The sequence below is a fragment of the Monomorium pharaonis genome, chromosome 10 (genome assembly GCF_013373865.1).
Source record: "Monomorium pharaonis isolate MP-MQ-018 chromosome 10, ASM1337386v2, whole genome shotgun sequence".
In the NCBI taxonomy this organism is placed as follows: Eukaryota; Metazoa; Arthropoda; class Insecta; order Hymenoptera; family Formicidae; genus Monomorium; species Monomorium pharaonis.
Window position 1 is genome coordinate 14,503,503 of NC_050476.1, and position 17,538 is coordinate 14,521,040.

The 17,538-nt window shown below is 33.4% G+C and overlaps 1 protein-coding gene across 9 annotated transcripts; it reads left to right on the top strand.

The window, feature by feature from the left end:
- The first annotated feature begins 9,360 nt into the window (after positions 1-9,360).
- Positions 9,361-14,489, top strand: LOC118647713 (52 kDa repressor of the inhibitor of the protein kinase-like). 9 transcript variants are annotated; one of them, XM_036293117.1, is made up of 6 exons: positions 9,361-9,454; positions 9,742-9,787; positions 10,042-10,064; positions 10,162-10,229; positions 10,683-10,787; positions 10,860-11,084. In XM_036293117.1, exons 3-6 carry the CDS (start codon positions 10,051-10,053, stop codon positions 10,991-10,993), a joined length of 321 nt encoding a protein of 106 aa, XP_036149010.1. In that variant the 5' UTR covers positions 9,361-9,454; positions 9,742-9,787; positions 10,042-10,050; the 3' UTR covers positions 10,994-11,084. The 9 variants fall into 9 exon arrangements, 8 of the variants coding, with proteins under 8 accessions (XP_036149010.1, XP_036149012.1, XP_036149008.1 ...); XM_036293119.1 differs by lacking the exon at positions 9,361-9,454 and adding an exon at positions 9,544-9,624; XM_036293113.1 differs by lacking the exon at positions 9,361-9,454 and adding exons at positions 9,562-9,643; positions 13,377-14,489 and having other exon boundaries at positions 10,042-10,229; positions 10,860-11,179.
- The last annotated feature ends 3,049 nt before the right edge of the window (positions 14,490-17,538 follow it).

Genomic DNA, 17,538 nt, shown 5'->3' on the forward strand with positions numbered 1-17,538 from the left:
TAATTCCTCTTCTTATTTCTTCTTGCTAATTCTGTATGTTTAATTCCTTGTTCCTTATTCCTCTCATTATGCATGAGCCCATATAATGTGAACATACTGTAGACATATTGTGAATATACTGAAGATATACTTTAGACATACGTATAACATTCTTAAGATATATTCGGTATATTCTCATAAACTGCCAGCGAAATTCTATGGGATAAGGCAACGCGGACATAGTACGTTATGAGTACCCAGTGTAAGGGAATTCGGGGGAAACTTAAGTTACTAAGCAAGTTGGAAACGGAACTTTGTTTTCCCTGGATTGGCAGTAATGGAAGCGAGGTTTAAAACGAATACGCAGGGAGCGAGTGGCGTCTTTTGCCCGCGAAAGTTGCGTCCGGTTGGAGCAGGTGCTCCGGTATTTTCGGAGTGCGTTGTCCAGGAGTTTGTGCGCGTAGAAGTCGCGGTGCGTCAGGTTTGCGCCCGGACTGCTAGTACGACGGCGAGCGGACTGGAGCGGTGCGGTAGTGCCGGTTAATCGGAGCAGCGCCGGGTTTGTTCGGTCACGAACTGTTTGCGTGATCGCGGAGACCATTTTGAAATTGTCCAACGACCGCGTGGTCGGCGGTCGAGGCGAAAACCTTTGTGGAATAAAGCGAAATTAAATTGATTTAGTGCTAAAACGCTCTCGACATTTCATTGGTAGAATCCCTGCCTCTTCCTCTCGAATTGCCGCCAAATTCAAAAGATTTAAGTCCATCCTTTACAACTCTCAGAAGTGGGATATGGATCACGACGCAGAACGAGCTCGTCTAGAAGCCTTGACAGTAGATCAACTGAAAAAGGAAGCAAGAAAGTACCAATTAATTGTGACGGGAAGGAAGGATTCAGTAGTAGATGCCATTATGGAGCACCTTGCTAATCAGGGGCAGTTGTCGGAGCAAGGAGCGATAGCAGTCGAGGGACCATCAGGTGAGCACGTGAAAGACCGGGAAGGTCATTTCGATGGGGCACGTGATATGAGCGTGCAGACATCAGAAGTAATACAGCGTGCGATAGAATCGTTTGCGATGCAGATTCAAAGGCAAAATCAGCAAATGTTGGAACAGTTTCAACAAACAGTGCGTCTATTAACAAATGAAGGACAAAATAGAACACATACGGTGGAACTGGAATCACCGTTGCGGAGCACGGTCTCACGTAATACAAATCTTCCGTCGGTAGCGGTTGCGGGTGGTGCCTCGCCGCATTCTACAGTGGGCTCGCTCCCGCCAGCTAACGCAGTGTCGTTGCTATCGCTACAAATACCGGAATTCGGAGGAGGTGAGGACGAGAACGTCGATCGATGGGTAAGGAGAGTCGATCAAGTCGCCCAGATACATAGGGCCTCGCCGGAAGTAATGTTATTGGCAGCGTCAAGTAAGTTAACAAAAGAAGCAAAAAAATGGTACGAGTTTCAGTCCGGTGCAGTTTTGGAGTCTTGGACGGCTCTGAAAGAAACGTTATTAAAAGTTTTTGAAAGAAAACTACCTTTCTATGTTCTCATGCAAAAAGTAGAATCTAGGAGGTGGTGGTACTTGAAAGAGTCTTTTCAACATTACGCCATTGAAAAAATGGCCCTAATGCAACCGTTAAACTTGACGGAACGGGATGCGATTAATTTGGTGATCGGTGGTATAGGGAAGGCATCGCTGAGAGCCACGGCAGCGACCCTGAGAGCCGCCACAGTTGAGGAATTCCTCGAGCAGATGAGGAGTATCACAGCAGCTTCGAGCGAATACAACAGGAAATTTAGTAACAACAATCGTAATTGGAAGCACAAGGATGCCGGTAAAAGAGAGGAGAAGAAAGGACAAGCAAACAAGGATGTCAAGGAACCATCGGAGGTTACCTGCTATTATTGTAAGACGCCTGGTCACCGCAAAACGGAGTGCCCCAAGCTGAAACGCAAGGATGGACTTAACGCGCAAGGGCAGCAATCCGAAAAAGTGCTAGCAGTGACGGAGCCGGAAGATGCAACCGAGACAGTGGCGTCCGTTCAGGAGGTACCTAAAAACATGGTGATGAGTAATACTCCAGTGAAAATTAATTATATTAATAACATTAAGTGCGATTTAAGCGTATTAATTGATACAGGAAGTCCTGTTTCCTTTATTAAATATAATACATATAAGGAATTTTTCGCGCAAGAAAGCGTAGTTGACAAAGCAATGCGTAAATTCAATGCGTTGAATGATTTACCGATTCGTACAAGAGGAACAATAAAAACAGAAATTGGCTTTAAACAATGGCCGGATATCCGATTAAATATAGAGTTAAATATACTTGAAAACAATAATTTTGCTAACGCATTAATTATAGGAAGAGATTTTTTAACAAAGGAAAAGATTACGGTAATATATAATCCACAAGATTTCTCTTCAGAAGAAATTTTGCTTTTACCACAATTCGACATATGCGAAGTTTCAAATACATTAGAAGAGATACTTGATAATTGTCGTATTGATTTTGATGAATCTTGTAGGAATCGGTTAAAACAAACAATATTAGAGATAGAAACCGCGGATATTCCGCTTATAAAAGATGATTATTATGTAAGAGTTAATTTAAAGGATAAGTCTACGTATTCATATTTGCCACGGCGTTTTGCCTTCACGCAAAGAAAGCAAATTCGAGAAATAGTTGATGACTTGTTAGACAGAGGCATAATAAAACCCAGCGTCTCACCATATTGCGCACGGGTAGTCCCGGTACAAAAGAAAAACGGTTCGATGCGGATGTGTGTTGATCTTCGGCCGTTGAACAGTAGAGTTGCCAAACAGCGTTATCCATTTCCTTTGATAGAGGACTGTTTATCAAGGCTGGGAAACAAGCAAGTATTCACAGTATTAGATTTAAGAGACGGGTTTCATCAGATCAAGGTCCACCCAGAGGACACTAAATATTTTGCCTTTGCTACGCCCGATGGGCAGTATGAATACAACAGACTTCCTTTCGGCTTCTGCGAAAGCCCAGCGGAATTTCAGAAAAGATTAGTTAATATTTTGCAAGCGCTAATACGCGAAGAAAAAGTCATTGTATATATAGATGACATTATGATAGCGTCAAGCTCGGTGGATGATAACTTAGAGACTTTAAGAATGACTCTTGCAATAATTAAGCAGTATGGCTTGGAACTGAATTATGGCAAGTGTCAGTTTTTACACAAAGAAATTCAATATCTTGGTTATACTGTCTCTGAGAAGGGAATTACTCTGAGTTCTCATCACACCGAAGCCGTAAGAAATTTTCCAAAGCCAAGGAACACTACCGAGGTCCAGCGATTCTTGGGATTGACCAGTTATTTTAGAAGGTTCATTAGGAACTTTGCAGATAAAGCAAGACCATTGTATCATTTACTAAAAAAAGATAGTGCCTTTAATTTTGATGAGCAATGCATTAGAGCTTATGAAACGCTTAAAGCAGAATTGATAACTTACCCGGTTCTCAGGATTTACAATCCAAAGTCTGAAACGCAGCTTCACACGGATGCCAGCGCTCAGGGATTGGCTGCAATCCTCTTGCAGAAACAGTCTTCAAGCTGCTGGGCACCCATTGCATATTACAGCCAGTCCACAAATACAACAGAAGCAAAATACCATAGTTTTGAGTTGGAAATGCTGGCAATTGTGAGAGCAATTGAACGGTTTCATATTTACCTATATGGATTAGAGTTTACAGTCATTACAGATTGTAATGCATTGGTCTTCGCTGTAAATAAAGCCAACCTCAATCCCCGAATTGCTCGCTGGACCTTGGCTCTCCAAAATTACCGCTTCAAGGTGGCACATCGTCCGGGCAAAAAGATGGGCCACGTTGATGCGTTAAGTAGACAGATTGCGTTGGTAAATGCGCTACCTATAGAAACAGAGTTAGTATACCGCCAATTACAAGACGCTAGAATAAAAGAAATAGCGAATGAGCTTGAATCTAACGAAAGTGATAAATTTGAAATTATAGACGGATTGGTCTATCGAAAAGGGGATAAAGCTCGTTTTTATGTTCCAGACAACATGGTTAGTAATGTGATTAGGGTGTACCATGATGAAATGGCACATTGCGGGACGGAAAAAACGATAGATGGAATTCGAAACACATATTGGTTTCCATCCCTACGCAAGAAAGTGCAGTTGCACATTGACAATTGTATTACGTGTTTGATGGCAAATGCCTCAAGCCATGCGCGCGAGGGAGAAATGCAATTAGAAAAATCTCCAAACTTACCCTTTGAAGTCATTCACGTCGATTATTTCGGGCCATTGCCAGAATCTAATGATGGGTCTAAGCATATCTTAGTGGTGATAGACGCATTTACGCGTTACACCTGGTTGTTTCCGTCACAGGCAGCAGCGGCTAAAGAAGCCTGTAGCAGTTTGCAATGGTTATTCAATGTCTTTGGTACCCCTAAGCTAATAGTTTCGGATAGAGGTTCCGCATTTACTGCCAGAGAATTTACTTACCTCATTAATAAATATAAAATACGGCATAGGCAAACCGCGGTCGCGTCACCATGGGCTAATGGGATGGTCGAACGGGTCAACCGTTTTTTAAAATCTTCACTCGCGAAAGCCACAGACACGCCCGAAGCGTGGAACACGAATATTGCGCAAATTCAATACGTTATAAACAATACCGCGCACTCGTCGATAAGAACAACGCCTAGCCATTTATTGTTAGGTTACGCGCAACGTAATCACAGCGACAGCGAGCTGAAAGAATTAATCGACCAATTAGCCAATATCGAGAAGGATATCGACCACGAGCGACAAATAGCGCGTGATGCTGCTATCGAGGCAACAGAAAAATTAAGAAATTACAATAAAATATATTACGATAGTAGACATAAGAGACCGGCGCGGTACAAAGAAAATGATTTAGTTTTAATACGCGACACACAGGGAAAACCGGGCCAATCACGGAAGCTCAAATCTAAATATAAGGGCCCATACCTAGTCACTAAAGTGTTAGAGAATAACCGATATGTTGTTCGCGATGTCCCTGGCTTTAACATTTCGAGCAAACCTTATAATACAATTCTATCTTCCGACAAGTTAAAGCCATGGGGCAAATCCGATGCGTTAACGGAAAGCTAGGTCGTGATAATGTCCAGTTAATCCTCATCGAATGCAATCAATAAGTGATAGGCATAAATTAGCGAATGTCACACGAGAAACTTAAATGTTGAAACAGACTTTAGGATAATCTTTAATCATCAATGAGGATATGAAACGATTGGACATTTGCACGAACATTGTTTTCTGAAGAATAATCATTGTATTTTATTGTTATTGTTCTGCGTAAAATTTTTCATATTGTTTATTGTAATGGGTAAGCGTATCGCCCGCCGAGAACATTCGAGTCGAATGTCATGTCAGAATGGACGAACTGTAAGGGAATTCGGGGGAAACTTAAGTTACTAAGCAAGTTGGAAACGGAACTTTGTTTTCCCTGGATTGGCAGTAATGGAAGCGAGGTTTAAAACGAATACGCAGGGAGCGAGTGGCGTCTTTTGCCCGCGAAAGTTGCGTCCGGTTGGAGCAGGTGCTCCGGTATTTTCGGAGTGCGTTGTCCAGGAGTTTGTGCGCGTAGAAGTCGCGGTGCGTCAGGTTTGCGCCCGGACTGCTAGTACGACGGCGAGCGGACTGGAGCGGTGCGGTAGTGCCGGTTAATCGGAGCAGCGCCGGGTTTGTTCGGTCACGAACTGTTTGCGTGATCGCGGAGACCATTTTGAAATTGTCCAACGACCGCGTGGTCGGCGGTCGAGGCGAAAACCTTTGTGGAATAAAGCGAAATTAAATTGATTTAGTGCTAAAACGCTCTCGACATTTCATTGGTAGAATCCCTGCCTCTTCCTCTCGAATTGCCGCCAAATTCAAAAGATTTAAGTCCATCCTTTACACCAGGTAGCAAGGTGACGTTAATACGACGTCAATAATTCGTCATTTAAGGTCGCAGACGTCATGTGACCAAATTAAGACGTAATAGTAACGTCATTTTTTGACCTATTAATTACGTCAGTCATTTATCCATCCTACAACGTATTTCCGACGTCATATTCTTGACTAATTAATAACGTCAGTTAATTGATCATTTTACGACGTATTAATAAGATTTTATTAGTGACTAATTACTGACGTTAACTATAATTCTTTGTAATAATTGACGATTTGACCTCAAATGACAAATTATTGAAGTCTAGTGGACGACACCTTGCTACCTATAACTATCATTATTTAAAGATTGGTTAATAAACAACATTATTAAAATTAATATAATATTTTATATAATTAATATTATCAATATTTTAGAATCATTCCAGGCAGCACATAATATTTATGATAAATATTTATTAATATTTATTAATATTTATTTTTTCAAAATATTATATAAATATTTTACACATATTTTATATATACGAAGAAAAAAATCTTTATTCAACATATTAAAATATAGATTAAATATTTTATATAATATTTATGGTAAATAAAAGATAAAGATTTGTATAAGTAATATTTTGTAAATTTTATAAATATTTCATAATTTTTATAATATTTATGATAAATCTTTATGATTTGTCAAATATAAGACCACAAAAATATTTATAAAATATTTGGATAAATATTTATAAAATATTTAAATAAATATTATAAATATTTTATAAATATTTTATAAATATTGCGTTTTGTCTGAGGTATAATTTAGCTTTATCAAAAGAACAGAGCAAAAACATATTTCTATAAGTTATTCCACATGTTATTTTGCATATGTAAAAATCAGGAAAAAAACTGTAAATTTATATTTATTTATAAAAATATTAGTTAACTACAAGTTTCATGTTTCTCGCATCTATTGAACTGATCTATAACAAATATGTATTCATGATCATCAAGTGTTCATGGATCATCACAAAGGGCTAGGTAGCGTACGATCTTCGAAGTCAAGCAACGTCGACGGCGGTTCAGAGTTGGATGGGTGACTGCGGAAGTTAACGATGCTTGTTGAGAAACAACGTAGATTTTTTTTTACATTATAATTATGTTATTTTGATATTTTCATAATGCAAGTACTGCATATATAGGACATGTACCCGAAATATTTTCTAAAACGTCAAAATAACGGCTTTTACTACCTGGGATAGTCATAAAAATGACGTTAAAATGTCGTCTTTATTAAATGTAATCTAAAAACCTATGTTTTGTCATAAAAATAACAATAAAATACCGTCAAATGTACGATACTAGCTTCTTGAAAATGACGTCAATAATATGAAAATAATGACGTATTTTTGACGTCAATATATGACGTCGTTAAGATGAGACAAATGTGCGTCAGTTTTACGACATTTAGACGTCATTTTATCTCGACATTATGACGTCTGGTTCGTCATAAAATGACCAAAAAATGCCGTCAATTAGACGTCACCTTGCTACCTGGGTATATACTCGCCATATCACAGACGTATCTCTAATATTATACGAATATTGCAATATACTTTCGCAATATCCTATTATCGTTCTCATAATCTACATGTGCTGTCTGGGATGGAAGTTACATGTAATTTAACATTGTTATTCTTGTGATATGTAGGTGCTATATGACATGCAAATACCCTGTTACGTAATATTTTTGTTATACGCAAGTGATATAGCTGTTATACATCGTTTTGGCGTTACAGTTATTCAACAAAAATTGTATAATCGTAACATAACACGTTCGTATCAATGTTATTACGGAACGATGCGTCGTAGTTGACTCAGAAATCAGACAACATTATAACATCCTGAATGACAGATCTATTTGATAATAAAAAAAATTATTATAAAGATAATGTTTTCAAAAATAACGGTTTGTCTACAATTACTGCGCACAAAAAATGCACAAAATCTAAATTCATCATGTACTCAACAAAAACAGAATAATAAACGTATACTATTCAATTTTTCTTAGAATTATGATCTATATAGTTAACCATCTAATTAATCATTTGAACGCTTCAAAGATTAATGCTAAATAGATCGCAATTTTCATTAAATTATTAAGGTTATGGAAAAAGATAAATTTAACAATGAAATTAATAAGTAAATAAATTAATGCTATTTATTTTTAATATGTTTTGCAAAATTGAATTGCTTTTATAAAAAATAATATAGTTGCGTCAGTTTATAACATACAGGTATATGTAGACAATAACAAGTACTCATATCGATGAGTCAAATTGGCGTAGCAGGTAGAGTACAAGGTTCGTCATCCTAAGGTCCCGGGTTCAAACCCAGCAGCGGCAAGTAAGAATAAAATAAAAAATAACATAATTTAAATTTAATTAATTAATAAAAATTTATCCTAAATTTCGTATGTGCTGTTAATAAAAATAATTTTTAAAAAATGAAATTTTAATTTTATTTTATTTTTCTTTGTAACTGTTGTGTAACGGTTAGATAACATATAATTATAACATGTTATATTGCTGAGTCGGAAATTGTAACTTACATGTAAGTTACGTGTAATTTCAGAGTAACGTAACCTGTTATATTTGGTTACATTGCTGTTACACTGCTACTATATTACTGTGTTCACTGGGAAATGTTGTCTTTTTTATACGCATGCGTGCGAACAAAAATGCAAAAGCACAGGTTTCTCTATGATTAAATCGCAAGTCATAAGAAATCGCCAATCATATTCAATTATTCTTCTTTAAATACAAATGTGATTGGTTAATAACTTACGTACGACCCAGTGAACATGTAAGTTACAATTTCCGACTCAGCAATATAACATGTTATAATTACATCCCAGCAAACGCAGTTACATAACATCAATGTTGGCATAATAAAACGGGAAGTAACACGCAATATAATATGTGCGTTACATGTAACGTCTATGTTAATTGTAATTTTCCACTCATACAATGTTATAGTTATATTATATAAATGTAACATGTAACTGAGATAAAACATAAATGTTATGCAACAATTATATTTTAATTATATGACTGTAATCTTATATTGAGATTAATGGTTTTATTAAATTTGCTATAAATTTGCAGACTAACCTCAATCTTGCAAACTGAATATTTGGAATAATCAATTACATATTATTGAAAATAATTACAAAATATAGTTGTACAATATTTTCTACTGCCAAATTGTAAAAGTACAAAATTTAATGGAAAAATAAAAAGGATTGCCTCGGATAAAATAGATTTTGTGTCTCATGCAGCAAGACACAGCGATAAGACTTCCTTGGGCTTGGTGGATGGTCTGGATCGCGCTGAAACCACAGTTTAATCAGTTACGACAGTAGCGAAAAATCAGGAAAAGAAGTTCCAGTCCGCATGCGCGAAAAATCCAACCAACAATATGGCAGCTTCGTTGACAGCTGGTTGTGTTTACTGACGCAGACGGCGCAGTCCATGCTCTAAGTGGCTTTAAGGGTGCGGTCCCATGGAGCGGATTATGCGGAAGCGGAACGAGCGGATCACCAATTACAGGACCGTTTCGACGGAATCTTTGAAAGAGTTCTATCAGAATGATCTCGCGATTGGTGATCCGCTCGTTCCGCTTCCGCATAATCCGCTCCATGGGACCGCACCCTAAGTCGATGGTGTTTACATCATTAAAAGTTAATTTGACTTTGTATTTTTTCTTAGTGAAAAAATATAATTCAATTTTGAAATGGGTGGATACGTTTGTGCTGTATATAATTGTAAGAATATTACAGGTACAAAAGGGATTAGCTTTTTTAGATTCCCAAAAGACATAGTAAGGTAACATTTATTATATTTTATTATTATTTATTAAATTAATATATATATATATATGTGTGTGAATTATTATATATATGAAACTTGTAAATTAATTTTATGAACGTTTCTTATACATTATTTAATTTACTGACATGCAGTTTATTATTATTGTTTATATAAAGAGAGAAATTACTAAGATTTCACTTAGCACAAAAACTTGACTTATAGCATTATTGCTTTTATAAAAAAAAATAATTGCACATGTTTTTTTTTAGAGCTGAGCTATGGTTAAAATTTTGTAAGAGACAAATAAACATACCACTAGAAAAATTATGCAATAATTACAGGATTTGTAGTGAACATTTTACTGATGTAATGTTTTTAAACAATTTAAGAAATAGACTTCAACCACACGCAATTCCAACCATAAATGTATTAGATAACTCGGAACCTTTATCAGAAGGTAAAATTTATATTCTATTTTATTGATTCAACTTTACATACACACATACGCACACACAAACACACACACACATCTAAATGTATTATATATGTGTAATATTTTGTTATAATTTATAATTAACATAATTTTATTAATAAATTTACATTTAGAAAATAAATATATTTATAAGTTTATTTTTATTTGGTCTTATTTTTGAATTAGTTTTTATTTCAGTTATTATTTAATAATTTTTTTAATAAACAATAATATTAAATTAAATTATAAAAAAAATAATTTTAGTTGATTATTTGTTTTAAATTTATTTTTAATTTTATTAATTTTATATAATAAATGTTATTGTTTAAAACTATTTTAATGCATTAGTCTAAACTATTTTGTTGTTTCATTATAAATAAAAATATTTGATGTAAATTTTTAAAATAAAATTATCTTAATTTGATAATGTTACAATAGCCTTACATGATAAATATATAGAAACAGAAGAAAACGTCAATGGAATAAGTACATGTGGAATATCTGAAACACATATAGAAAATGAAATGATTAATATTGATAATGGTAAGTAATCGAAATAAAATTTTTATTTTTTTATTTTTTTCATATTTCTGTTGTATTAAATTTTTATTGCAGAATGTATATTTGTAAAAAATAAAACGCAAGATATTAAACGCAGACACATTGAAATTGTAAATAAAGTTATGGAGGACAAACTAACGCAAACAGAATTGAAATTATCTTATTGTAGTCCAAGAAAAAAAAATTAAGATGTCAAAACATTTATCTTCGTAAAAAAATTAAAAGATTACAAAGAAAATTACAATGTTATAAAAATGGAATAAAAAATGAAATTACATTTAACGAATGGTATTCGCATTGTAATAAATTTCTTCCTCCAAAAGTAACTAATTTTGTCAAGACTCAAGCAGAACTTCACAGACAATCTGCAAAAGGTAAAAAATATTCAATGGAATTTAAACAATTTTGTTTAAAACTCTATTTCTCTGGACCGAAAAGCTATAAATTATTAACCAGTCAATTTTGCTTACCTACTCCAAGAACACTCCAACGAACAATACAAAATCTACAAATTTTACCAGGATTACATGATTATATTTTTAACATAATAAAAAATAAAATAGACAATTTTAATGATATTGACAAATTTTGTATCATATGCATTGACGAAGCTGCTATAAAAGCAAATCTTTTTTATAACATTAATCTTGATGAAATTATTAGTTTTGAAGATCATGGACGTGACAAATCTTTTTTACCAGCATGTAATGCAGCTGTTATTATGTTGCGAGGTATATATAAATCTTGGAAACAGCCACTTGCTTATTTTTTCCTTAATTCTACATTTAAAGCTGATGATGTCAAAGAAATTATTTTGCAAGCTATTGTAAAATTGCAAAAAATTAAGTTAAAAGTAATTGCTGTTATTAGTGATATGGGTAGTAATTTTGTGCAAATGTCAGAAAAACTAGGTGTTACAAACGAACAACCATATTTTGAAGTAGACAATAATAAAATATTTTATTTTTTTGATCCACCACATATTCTAAAAGCAGTTCGTAATAATTTTATTACAAATAATATTAAGATAAAATCAGAAAATATTTTTTGGTCTTATGTCAAAGATTTGTATAATATAGATAAAACCAAAGATAACCGATTAGTACCGAAACTAACTGATTCACATATATATCCAACAAATTTTGAAAGAATGAAGGTTAAATTTGCAGCTCAAGTTCTAAGTCATACCGTCTCTGCAGCTTTAAGAACTTTTATTTCTTTAAATATTACCAGAAGATGCATCAGCTACTGCAACATTTATAGAAAACATAAATAATTTGTTCGATATTTTCAATTCTTTAACAATAGATCATTCGAGAAAATATAAACAAGCATTTAAGGGTGATGAATATCAAATTGAATTTTTACTTTATATGAAAGAATATTTTTCAACATTAAGGATATATAGTAAATCGGGTAAAGATATAACTAATAAAGTAAGAACATTTAAATTGTGGCAATTAAATATTAATAGCTTACTTCAATTATGGTCAAATTTGCAAGAAACGATATCAGAAAAATATTTATTTATGAGACGTTTTAACCAAGGTTCTTTAGAAAACTTTTTTGGTAAAATTCGGTCGATAAATGGCAATGCATTTAATCCAACCCCTATACAATTTTATTTTACGTTTAGAAAATTGTTTTCCATACAATATTCAAATATAAATACTGGAAACTGTTTAAATGATTCAGATCAAATTTTAACTAATTTAAGTGAATTTAATCAATCTCCTTTTATTAGAGAAGAACCTATTCAAGAAACAAGAATATTACTTGATAATCACGATTACCATAATTTAAATTTAACGGAAGAAAATGCTTTTAGATATATTTGTGGTTACCTTATCCGTAAGTGTCTTCAAAAACATTCTTGTGATATTTGTACCAAATATGCCAAAAGTTACAATGAATTAGATGCTAACACTATATATTGTTTTCATAGAGCATATAATTCTGCAGAGGAAAATTTGTTTGGTGATTTATTAATGCCAAATGTCAATTTTGTTCAATTTATCAAAACATTAGAAACAATATTTTTCGATAATATAAACAATTTTATTATACAGAAACATGTAATCAAACAATTATTAGAATTATTTTTAGAAGTACCATTTAATCATCCCTGTAACCAATTCCCAAAACAGTATTTATTAACATTGTATAGCAGAGTACGATTATTTTATACATTAAAATTTGCTAATAGATGTTTTAGATCTCAAAAAAATCATACGAAATTAGTAATTTTACAACATTTTTAATGTTTTTCAAAGTTTGTAATAGTTTGTAATTTATTTTTGTTTGTTTCTGAACAACAATAACCAACTTATCAATAAGTACATAACGTTAAATATGCAATATATATTATATATTCAAGTTTTGTTTTTATAAAATTTAAAAAAAATTAAATTTTTTAAACATTTTTTAATTTTATTTTTTTAGTCTATTATTAATTAAATATAATTAGTTAGTTTAAAGATATTTATTTTGTTATTTATTATTATTAAATACTAAAAATTTATTTTATTGTCAGAATTATTTTTGTTTTATTTTTTTTTATTTTTTTTACAGCTTTTTAGCTAAGCTAAACTGAAATTCAGTTTATGTGATCTTCACCTCTATTTGTGTTACTATATATGTGTTAAGTGTGTAACAAATTTTGCAACATAATAACAATATGTTCAAAAAGATAAATGTAATTATATATATGTATAATTTTATTTGTGTATATAATTTTTATTTTAAAATAAAAATAAAATATTAATTGCATTAATTATTGTGTTGTGTTATTTATTATATTATTTATGTATATATAAAGTATTTATAAGAAGTTTTTAATGTATTTATTTTTATATACATCGATTGTTCGACAGATCTGCTGCAGAAATGCAGCAGATCTGTCGAAATGTCAAATTGGCAATAAAAAGTGCGGCACCGTCGATAGGCGGCTTACTTTCTCAGGAGTAAAATGCAGTCAACTCGCTACATGAAGACCACTCGCAACGCGACTAAGGTAAGCAAAAATTATCTTCCTTCGCTGCAACTGCGGAAGAGTCCGATGTGACGGAATAATGACGCCACATTATATTTTTATGATACAGAACTGGTAGTATTTTCATTTTTTTGAGAGTGAGATTTAACTACAAAGAAATTTAATGAAATTAATTGCACCTAGAATAGATGATATACCTGCGATATAAAGGGAGAAAATAGATGGGTCAATTGAGGCCCTCCTATAGGAAATATTAGATGCTAAGGAGATGGTTGGTTAAATTATTTAATCTGTTTTTACTCCTGAATTAATAAATCTTCTTAGGAGATTGCTTACATCGATTCTCAAATAAAATTATAACTGTGATAAAAGAAGAAATGAAAAGATTCGACAAATCTGTCGCCAATCTGTCATCATTTATGAATACAGATCTGTTGCATATTTGGTGTAAATCTGCTGTGAGTTTACGTTGCAACATCTGTTCTCAATTTGCTGCGTGAATCTGTCATTGTATTGCTAGTGACAGGTCTGCTCTAATGTTGCACCCAATTTGATATCAGGATTTGATAACAATTTTTGCTTGCAATTTGGGCGCACTCGAGGACACAGTAGGCCATGGTTTTGGCAACCTGATTCTGCAAGAAATTTTTAGCAGTCTGCTGACAATTTGGCAGCAAATGGTTAGCTGGGATCTTGAGACTGTAAAAGTTATTGCGATGTATTATATATATAAAACATCATGCTAGTTACTTGACTAGTTTGAAGAAAAATGGCGGACGTGAGAATACTCACTTTTATAGTCCCTTAGTTAACCATCTAATTAACCATTTGAATGCTTCAAAGTATTAATGCTAAATAGATCGCAATTTTCATCAAATTATTAAAATTATGAAAAAAGATAAATTTAACAATAAAATTAATAAGTAAACAAATTAATGCTATTTATTTTTAATGTTTTGCAAAATTTAATTGCTTTTATTTTATTATTATTCTTTATTACTTCAAGCATATACAATGCCAAGAAGGGATTTGGTTTACATTCAAAATCTTAACTTTGCATCCATCCACACCTTAACTTATTCTGGTTTAACCTAAACCTAAAACCTATACTCCTAGTTTCCTAATCTGTACATTTTTATATATGTTCCTCCAATCGTTTAACTATCCTTCTATCCTAATCTCCAGTCGCATAGCTTCTCACTATCATATAAACCTATATAACCTATAAACCTATAAACCTAATGTATCTTATCATATCCCATACAGCACAAAGCTCCGATTAAGCTCCCAGGGAATTCATTTTGCTGAGCTCCCGAGAAGCTTACAAAATTTGACAAAACAAGCTCCCAGGGAGTTCGTTTTGCTAAGTTTTCGAGAACCTTACAAAATTCGACAAAACAAGCTCCCAGGAAGTTCATTTTGCTGAGTTCCCGAGAAGCTTACAAAATTCGACAAACCAAGCTCCCAGGGAGTTCGTTTTATTGAGTTTCCGAGAAGCTTACAAAATTCGACAAAACAAGCTCCCAGGGAGTTCATTTTGCTGAGCTCCCGAAGAGCTTACAAAATTCGACAAAACAAGCTCCCAGGGAGTTCATTTTGCTAAGCTCCTGAAGAGCTTACAAAATTCGACAAAACAAGCTCCCAGGAAGTTCATTTTGCTGAGCTCCCGAGAAGCTTACAAAATTCGACAAAACAAGCTCTCAGGGAGTTCGTTTTGCTGAGTTTCCGAGAACCTCACAAAATTCGACAAAACAAACTTCCAGAGATTGAACATATCGGGTAAATTAATGTACTGCATGTATAGTCATATAGCCGCGAGTAGTTCACAAGATCGCCACTAGGCGAAGGCACGGCGCTCCTTCTCGTGAGAAAATTTACTCCAAAAGGCTTATAAAAGAAAACCATCACTCACGGCTTACCTAGCAGTTAGTACTTCATTAGCAGCAAAGTGTAGTATATATTGTTTTTGTTACACGAAGAGAGTTCGTGGGCCTTCGCAACTCAGAGAGAGTTTCCGAAAATTGAGAAAAAATAAAATTTTTTTTGGCAGCTCCTATGTCCGCTTTTGAGAGCTCCCTGAAAGCTTTATTTAAGCTCGCAGGGAGTTCAGAAATAATGTTTTAAGAACTTCCTGCGAGCTTCAAAATAATTCCCGTGAAGGTTCTATATAAGCTCTCTGACAGCTTCATCTAAGCTCTCAGGGAGCTCTCAAAAGCGGACATAAGAGCTCCCGGGAAGCTTATATAGAAATTTCCTGAGAATTACTTTGAAGCTCGCAGGGAGCTCTTAAAACATGATTTATAAATTATAAATTATAAAACATGATTATCGCTCCCTGCGAGCTCAAATAAAGCTCTCAAAGAGCTCTCAAAAGCGGACATAGCAGCTGCCAGGGAGCTCCGTGCGAATTTTTTGGAAGCTTAAATGAAGCTTATGAAAAATTTGGTGAGCTCCTCGGGAGCTCCTCGGAAGCTCCCCGTGCTGTATGGGATCTTACCCTATAATCGCAAGAATCCTTTTTATACAAGAGATCTTTTTCTCTTCAGCACCCATTGCCAAAAAGAGAATCCTACATAGAATACAATATAATCTTACTTAAATCATTTTTCTCGCTACACATTTCCAATATTTTAATATACCAATGACATAACGATAAGATAATTAAACTACTCTACCTCTTCCATTCCCTACATACATTTATAATTCTATTCTCTCCTACTCTACTTATAATTCCTATCCCTCTACTCCACGTGCACCTAACCTGTTCCACTATCTACTCTCTGAAAGACAATGAACCCATCGCACAGCCTCTTCTCACAAGGGAACGGACAGAACTGTCCCTCACCGATTTTAATGAGCTTTGGATATGTTGTAGAACATAAAAAAATATTAGACTCATATTTTTTTTTATCTGCGTATCTCGACGTTTAAGGGTTGAAACCACCCCTCGAAAATAACGCATTTTTTGTTTTTTGCGAATATCTTTGAAAATATAAGGTTTATGAAAAAATGTTCTATATAAAAGTTTTATGGTATTTTATACTCTTTACAATAGTATATTTATATTTTTTAAAAATTTTAAACTTTTTAATTTATCTCACCCCCCACCCCCTTTTTTCAACATATAAAAAATTTTGTAAGGACAAAAATTAAAGAGCATTAAAAGCCGAATCCACCCATGTATAATAACATATGGGTTCCATCATTCTCAATTATTAGCAAAACGAGATAGTAATCTCGCGCTATAGGTGCCGCGCTAGAAGTAGTGTTGCGTTATTTCTTTAGTCGCGTCACACTCAATAACTGCCACTTCTGCGTATATTTTTATATTAAAACATAAAAATGGATTAATTTTAATTATATAATACGCAACGTATTACTCGATATAAAGCATAAATGTATATATATAACAAAATTAGCATATATATACGTATGTGCCTACGTACATTTTCATTGTTACAAATGCGAAAATAAATTAATATGAAGCAAAATATTTTTTAACATTTATAACTGCAAATACAATATAACAAAATATATAATATCAAGAGGAAAATATAAAATATAAACTGCTATTATATAAATATAATAACTATTTGCATAATTATATTATTTACACTATATGCACGTAGCACGCTCTGGTAATAAAGATAATATAAGTATATAATTTAATTTAATTTGAAGTTTAAAAATACATTTATACGGATGTATATATACATTTTGCATACGACACGGACAAATAAC